This window comes from Argentina silus (genome assembly GCF_951799395.1).
Source record: "Argentina silus genome assembly, chromosome: X".
Lineage (NCBI taxonomy): Eukaryota > Metazoa > Chordata > Actinopteri > Argentiniformes > Argentinidae > Argentina > Argentina silus.
In genome coordinates this window covers 40,051,191-40,058,743 of record NC_139653.1, presented here as the reverse complement: position 1 = coordinate 40,058,743, position 7,553 = coordinate 40,051,191, and the positions used below count along the sequence as shown (strand labels likewise).

At 39.0% G+C, this 7,553-nt stretch overlaps 1 protein-coding gene across 3 annotated transcripts; it reads right to left on the bottom strand.

Annotated features, from left to right (window-relative positions):
• Window positions 1-336: 336 nt before the first annotated feature.
• On the bottom strand, window positions 337-2,928 carry c1d (C1D nuclear receptor corepressor). 3 transcript variants are annotated; one of them, XM_083695184.1, is made up of 5 exons: window positions 2,892-2,928; window positions 2,455-2,596; window positions 2,232-2,298; window positions 1,768-1,823; window positions 337-1,526 (listed from the first exon to the last, which is right to left on the bottom strand). In XM_083695184.1, the coding sequence occupies exons 2-5, from the start codon at window positions 2,590-2,592 to the stop codon at window positions 1,320-1,322; spliced, it is 468 nt and encodes a 155-aa protein (XP_083551310.1). In that variant the 5' UTR covers window positions 2,593-2,596; window positions 2,892-2,928; the 3' UTR covers window positions 337-1,319. The 3 variants fall into 3 exon arrangements, with proteins under 3 accessions (XP_083551310.1, XP_083551309.1, XP_083551311.1); XM_083695183.1 differs by lacking the exon at window positions 2,892-2,928 and adding an exon at window positions 2,688-2,850; XM_083695185.1 differs by lacking the exon at window positions 2,892-2,928 and adding an exon at window positions 2,692-2,850.
• Window positions 2,929-7,553: the final 4,625 nt, after the last annotated feature.

Here is a 7,553-nt window from a genome sequence, read left to right as displayed (position 1 = left end):
AATCTGGGGCACAAGCTTGAGAAATGATGATGAAATGATGAAAAGTAATTTGGAAAAACTGCATCAGTGTTTCCAGAGCTTGATTAGGGGGACAGAGTGATCTGTCACCGAACGCAGCGTTTGCGTGTTTGTGTGTGTTTTTTGTTTTTCTACATTGTCACTACTGCACGGAAAGACATCCATAAAAAAACTAAAATACATATTTGAGTACACTGTCATCTTTGACAGAGCATTTCATTAAATACTAATATTCTCAAACATTCTGCATTACTATCCTCATTTCAAAATAATCCACAACAGTTACATTTATAATGAAAAAGACAGCGACTCTTCTTCAATAAAATGAATATTTAATTTAATGAAGGAAGTAAGTGTTGTTTTGAAGCATTACTGAATGAAACTTGTCAGCCAACCACATTATAACCATCACTCAATTATTTCATGGTCACCAAAATTAACAAACTGATTGATGACATAATGACAGCTGACCGTACTGTTATAACACAAATTGTTATTTAGGTAAGCAGTGTACCCAGATAAATAGCAGATCTAAACAATTCTGTTTCATGAGCGGCAAGCCAGATATCATACTGTAAATTGAAATGTTGCCTGAAATCTTTCAATCCCAAAGCATCATAGTCCTTACAATGACATTTTCCAAATAAAAAGTTATCAAATTACCATCCAGAGAAGGAAAGTGTTTTGTACATCAAAGACTCTACAGTTGGTAATATGCCAATAACTAAATCAGTGCGGTCCACAGAAACAAGCCAAAATGTATGATATACATTGACATTGTCAACATTGCTGCTTCGTCTGGCATGAACTCTAAAAGGCGGAATCTTGATAAATGCCAACATCCACAGAGAAATAACTTTGAATACATATTTCTCTATTTGTTTGTTTTATGTTGAGGGGAAGACCTTGTCATCTTTCACTAAATACAGACACTTCTTTGTACATAACACAAACCAGCACAGCACAGTATAGTCATGGGCCTAGTTCCATTATTTTTCTTATGATGACTGGATAGATGATCCACTTACTTAGACAAATGTACTTCGCTTTGGATAAAAGCGTCTGCTAAATGCCGTAAATGTAACATTCTGGTCCCTGTCCACTAACCCTTAGCCCCTACACACCAGTGTTTACATGGCTGGAGGGACCATTTCGGTGTAAGATATGAGGATGGCTCCACCTAACCCAAAAAAAATTGGCCAGGGGTAAAGTAAGGCATGTGCACATATAAAAGTGGTAGGTGGTAAGAGAAGGGTTTGGGACAGAAATGGAACCAGGCCCTAATGTTCCTCCTCCTCCTCTCAGCTATTCTTAGCACGCTTTGACTGCTGGGCGCGGCCTGGTGTGTGCTTTGACTTTTTTGACCCCACTTCCTTCTTTGAATCCTTATCCTCAGCAACCCACAGGGCGTTCCTGACGAAGCGAGACGCAGCCCCTTTGTCAAGGCGAGCTGCTTTCCTTCTGTCCGTGATCTCCTTGACTCTGTTCATGTATGTCCTGACTCTCTCCTGTGCCAAGAAGGTAATGGAGATTATACTAGGAGAAGAATACTCAATTTGTGTTACATAAAGGACACTTGGGGTACTCAAAACAAGGACCAAACACATTAGACCAAAACTTGACAGAATTCACCAAGTGTGTAGTGTAGTGTAAAATCAGTCGACTGAAATATTAAATAATTAAAAATCAGTGTTGCAGAAAGTTCAAAGAATCAAATTAATAGTCAGCAAATAAATTAGCAGGACCTACCAATTCCTGCTTGATTCCATGTTCTTTTGGGTTAATTCCTTGAGTCACCAAGTACACTGTAAACAAAATAAACAAATAATGAGACAACAATGCAATGCACGGAGGGAGTTTTTAAAACCTTTTCATCAACATTCATTCTAACCTTTTAAGTAGTGTTTTTAAAACCTTTTAATCAACATTTGTTCTAACCTTTTAAAGGATAAATTCAGATTTGTGGAATCGCATCAAAGGGTACAGACACTTTTTTTTAAATCGAAGGACCTGCATCACTAACTGCATGGAGGCGGTAAGTTTCTTAAAACTAAGTGAATTCATAAAAAAGTGTCTGTACATTTCTACAACAAACCATTTACATGAAAAAATTATTAGATTTAGTTCCAAAAAGCCACATTTATCCTATAAGTAACTTGAACAGACATTTAACAATCAACTGGTTTCAGACAGTGAAAGACCACCATACTTACTCCAGAAAAGTGAATTGAGGGTATACGCAGACATCAGGTCCAATTTGGCTTGCTCCAGAGGATCCAGCTATCAGGAATTAAGACAAGTCTGAATGCAGCCAAAGTGAGTCAGATGGACCTCTAGTCCATTTCATAACAAGATATCCTTTAAACAAACATTTCAGATAAGATAGCATGAGCATACTACTTAGCCACCAATGCTGGCCCAACCTTGAGATCTTACCTTTTGCATCTGTTCATTTCTGGGCATTGACATCATTGTCTGCACCATGTTGTTAATAGAACCGACTGAAGACTCAAATCTTGTGAGCTGTTCTTCAATCTCTGTGGGGTAGTCTTCTACAGGAGTGTCTTCTGCCATTTTTCTGAGGGTATGAAAAAGCCAATACTGTCAGTCTAGAGTAGACTCAACCAAAGACTCTAATAGTATTGCTACTATTGCTAGTTTATACTCACTCACTCACTGTCTGGCAACAGAAACTAGCTAGCGTAGCTAACTGACTGAAGTGAACTGCAGAATACATGCATACACATAGCTTAGCTTACTGGCTAGAAATAAAAGTAGCTAATGGTGACAACGTCTCTAATAATATTCAGTTTATTGCTACGAATCATAAATGTCTGCCTTTATATCTAGCTACTAGCATTCAGCAAACCCACCTTTCCTCCCTGTATCTTCTGCACACGCGTGGTACTCCGGCAGGAAGTGACCTCAGCAACAACAACCTCGTCCTGGGTGGACATCCTTATAATTCTATGTCCTTTACCGCCATCTACAGTGTTGGAGAAACACAGCGCCCGGTGTCGTTGTCGTTACCAGCATAATCTGAATGATGTGAGTGACATAACAACATGGTTTGTTAGAGCTCTATGAATATGGCTCTGTGGGTTATATTACGATGTCGTGAAAAATGGAAAAGAAACAAACAGCCATGGGAATCTAAAAGCCCCCCGAGCGCAGATTAATAAATACATGTTTCCATGGTTACAGTTAGCGTCGAAGACTTCTGCTCGGCAGAGGGGGGAATGTCAGTCAGTGCGTGCGAGTGTTTTACTGAAAACATTGCTTTTTAGTAGAAGAATAGTTACAATAGTTTAACAGCTGTAAGAAACATATACCTGAGAGAAAATGGACAACTGTGATTTAGAAAAGCTTGCCATTTCTGGAGCGAAAATACAGCCCGCGTTTAAAACAGATGTAACAAGTTACAAAGTTACTGTTGCAAGCAATGTCAACACTGTAACACTTGACCTGCTTACAAGTGACTGCGGAGCTTCCTTTAAAATCGTAAGTAGACCATACGTTGCATATAATTAATACACTTTTCGGGTACTTTCATTCTTCTTATTAGCCCTATATTTGACAATTCGCACTTGCAAATTAATGCAATGTTGTTTATTTAATATTCCAGCTCTTTGGTGATGGTTCAAAGACAATTAAAGTGAATGATGGGTTGAATGAAGTTGAAATAGAGGTTGTAGCCGAGGATGGTACCTCAAAGAAATACTATATTGAAGTTACCAAACTATCTGCAAGGACTGCAGAGTTGAGTGACCTGGCAATTGAAGGACACGTCCAATTGCATCCTGCGTTTTCTGCAAACATTTATGAATATGCAAGTGAGTATGGCAGACTCCATGCTTACAATAACCAGAGAAAATGAAATTATGAACATTATGTGGCTTACATGGTTGTGGGTCAATTCCATTTAAATTGAGTCAATGCCAGGAACATTTAGGCCAAAACATTTATATTTATTTTCAATGAGGATTTTTCTATGATTTAACTTCAAATCAAATCAAAACAAATCAAATCAAATTTTATTTGTCACATATGTCGCATACAGTTGTAACTGACATAGTGAGATGCTTTGGAATCTTGCTCCATGCTCGAAGCTGCTGACTCTCTCCACTGCAGCCCCACCAATGTGGATGGGTGCGTGGTCCCCCCCCCCTCTTCCTCCTGAAGTCCACGATCAGCTCCTTAGTTTTACTAACTTAATTTGACTTTAATTCACCTATTAATTCATTTTAATTCACCTCCAGAATGGAAATGGAATTGACCTCAACCCTGGTAGCCTCTTCCCACTGTTGTTTATTTCTCATAATTTTTCTCCTTTAGCCACTGTTTCTTTCCACTGTAACTCTGTGACCATACTGCCTAAGCTCCCTGATAAGAACATGAAAGTTTCAGTCAACGGAGAGAGAAGTGCCCAACCTGTTCTATTGAATGTTGGAGACACAGTGGTTGAGATTAATGTTTGCTCAGCAGATGGCAGCAATTCCCAGGTAAAATGATCAAGCTTGAAAAAGGGCCTTGCTCATTTTTGATTCACTTCATATTCAATTCAAATGGCACATTTCATGTGCATTATATATGTCCTGTCTTGACCTTTGACAACACATTGTGAGAAAATCAAGTGCTAGATCTTGAAAACATACAAGGCTCAGTGTAGGTGTACTTGTAGACTTATGTTTCATACCTAATATCACTTGAATCAATCAATATTACATTACTTGAACATTGGAAGCCATTTTATGATACCTAAAATGTTTTCCTATCCCAAAGGTATACACTTTGTTGGTTACACGAGAGCAGATTCCCATGGCCGTGACTTTCAGTGATGTGAAAGAGCAGGTACAATACGAGTGTCCTGTATCTCTGACTGCCCTCTACAGACCTGTCTCCATCAACCAGAGGTGAGTCTGGTACATGGGTATTGGGATTGTGGTGTCTGAAATCTCGCTCAAGACATGGTGATTTCAGATAGACTACATAAGTAGGCGGTAACCATCTGATTATCATGATTAACCCCTGTGTGAATAACTGATTTTAGGGGACCTCTTCCTGTTGCCTTGTCTCAGAAGTGATACTCTATAATACTGTGCATTATCTCAAATCAGTACTATAGCACGATACTGTGCTCTTCGCGAATGTAATAGAAAAACATTATCATGCCAGAGAATGCATGGATATGTTCTTGATATTATTCCTTTTAACTGGGACTTCCATGTCTGTGCAGTGAACCAAAGCACATCTTCTCAGCCCCCTACATTGAAATGCTGACACGAAGGTCAAAGGTCGACCCGCTAAATGAGTGCCCTCTGGGGGACAGCTGGAAGGTCCTGGAGCAGGAACTAGACAAGAATATGTCCGCTGCCCTTGTCAAGTGTTTCTTTGCATACAGAGGTATACTGTATACTGTCGCTTTGTTTTTATTTCAGATGGCATTTTAATAAGCACCTTTTTGTGTATACTATTATCTATTCATTCTTTCTTTTGTATTTGCTATTATTGTACATGCACTAGACTAGTCTGCAAGATAAATTAAATAAACTAAAACCAGACAAAAGAAATAAATTAAATTAAATGAAAACCAGCTAAATGAAATGTACGCTACACTCAGACAGCACTTAAATGCTAAACAGCATACAATGCATCTCATAGTATGGAGAGTGATTGAATCAGCCTTTCATCTTTTTGAAAGGATGTGGGAGTGTGGTGAAACTGTCCGAGGTGGGGTCACATGCTCTGGAGTGTCCACACAAGCCTTCTGCGGACCTGGACACAAAGGTCAACATCAATAATTGAATAGTGTGTAACAGAGGCCAAAATCACAGCCATTGATCAGGATTGTGCTCATACTTTATTTACCTATCAGTGGTTACTTGTTCTTACCACACTGACGTTTGTATAGATTTAGTTACTGCTCAAAGGAGTCCAGGAGTGTAATGAAGTGGGAATTCTTATTGGGGTTTTTTATATTATCTTTATTAAGTCCCTGTTTGTTGTTAAACACTTATTTTTTATTTTTTATGTGTGCCTCAAGGTTGAAGTTCTAACCAAATAATAGTATTTTTAAAACTACATAGGCCTACTGTGTTTTCATTATAATATCTGTTAATGATATTGTAAATCAATAAGGTCAATCTTTCTTTCAGGATGTCACAGAGACAAACTGGTATAAGAAGCATTTTGCATCCTTGGCTAACTTGGATATAGAGACGAAACACACTTTGGAGGTAATCAAAACAGTTTAGTGTCACATTCTATACTGTTAGGCCTAACACCACAGTAACAATAGTCTATTTAATTACACTGTACCAGACTGGCAAATATACTAGTAAATATATTTAGTTACAGAGTACATATGAAGTGCTCACTACTTTTGATCTTTGAACAGAAAATAGATTTAGCAGTACAGAGTGCCATTTCCATAAACTCTCATTCATTTGCATCCTATAAGAGTCATAATCCACATACATGTAGCCTAACTGAAATGTATTTGGTTAAATGTACTGTAGTTACATACCCAGGTTATTATGGCAATACACTGTAGATGTTCCACTTGATGAAGCATGACTCGGCATATGCAAGGATGATTGGTTAATGGTGATTGCCTCCTTTGTGTCCATAGGTCTGTAACTGGGAGAAGAGACTACAAAGGGCCAGAGAGGACAGTGTGGATGATCTCTGTGCCCTGGCCCAGGACTGTCTGAAACATTTCAGACAGCACCTTCCCAAACCAGGCATGGAAGAGTTTCCAAGGCTGCTAAGCCCAAACCACCCACCTAGAGCATAGTGGATTAGCTGTGCCCCTTAAAAAATACATGAAGAGAGGCTAGTTAGCCTTAGCATCAAGGGCTTCTCTTGCCATGCATGCAGGGACTCGTGTTACTGTTTCTCTTTTTTCGGCCACTTGTGCCTGACTTATCACCTGTGATTCTGAGAAGTGACATCAGAGACTGGTCCTAGAGTATTGAATAGGAGTCATTGGCTTTGAAATGTAACCCTTAAATTGCCAACCTGAGAAGACGAGGTGTGAGATCAGACACTAAAATATACACAAGGCTTTGGCTGTTACAGATGATTAGGCTACCTGGAAGGAACCCATAGTGAAATTGGGTTCCTCCAAACTCTAGTCTTGTCTCTGACCCCCAAAAACAACAACTCATACACACCCTCAAATCATAGTTGTTGGTCTGGAAAGAGAGTCTGCGGACATATTTGATTATCTGTTTTCTATTATCCATTCCTGACCCCTGGTGTGCAAGAAGTTGAAGAAGATTGCATGTACATATTGAATTTCCCTCCTGCTGTTCCTGTTGCGTCAAATGAGGCTTATATTTCACATTATTTCCATTTAGAAGCCCTTCCTCTGGGATGCAAAAGGTCTGACATCAATGTAAGGTGACAGATAAGGGTTTCTACTCCTGGAGCAATTTACACTCATGTAATATTTAATGAAAAAAGATGCATGCAATAATTCATAAGTGAAAGAGAGTAGGCTGCCACACAGAAGACCTTTTTCCTCATCACGG

Excerpts from the sequence above, each read along its gene's own strand:
- c1d (XM_083695183.1), bottom strand. The coding sequence starts at position 2,755 with ATGTATTCTGCAGTTCACTTCAGTCAGTTAGCTACGCTAGCTAGTTTC. Across the intron at positions 2,299-2,454 it reads GAAATGAACAGATGCAAAAG|CTGGATCCTCTGGAGCAAGC; the intron begins GTAAGATCTCAA and ends AATTCCTGATAG. Across the intron at positions 1,824-2,231 it reads CCTCAATTCACTTTTCTGGA|TGTACTTGGTGACTCAAGGA; the intron begins GTAAGTATGGTG and ends TTTTGTTTACAG.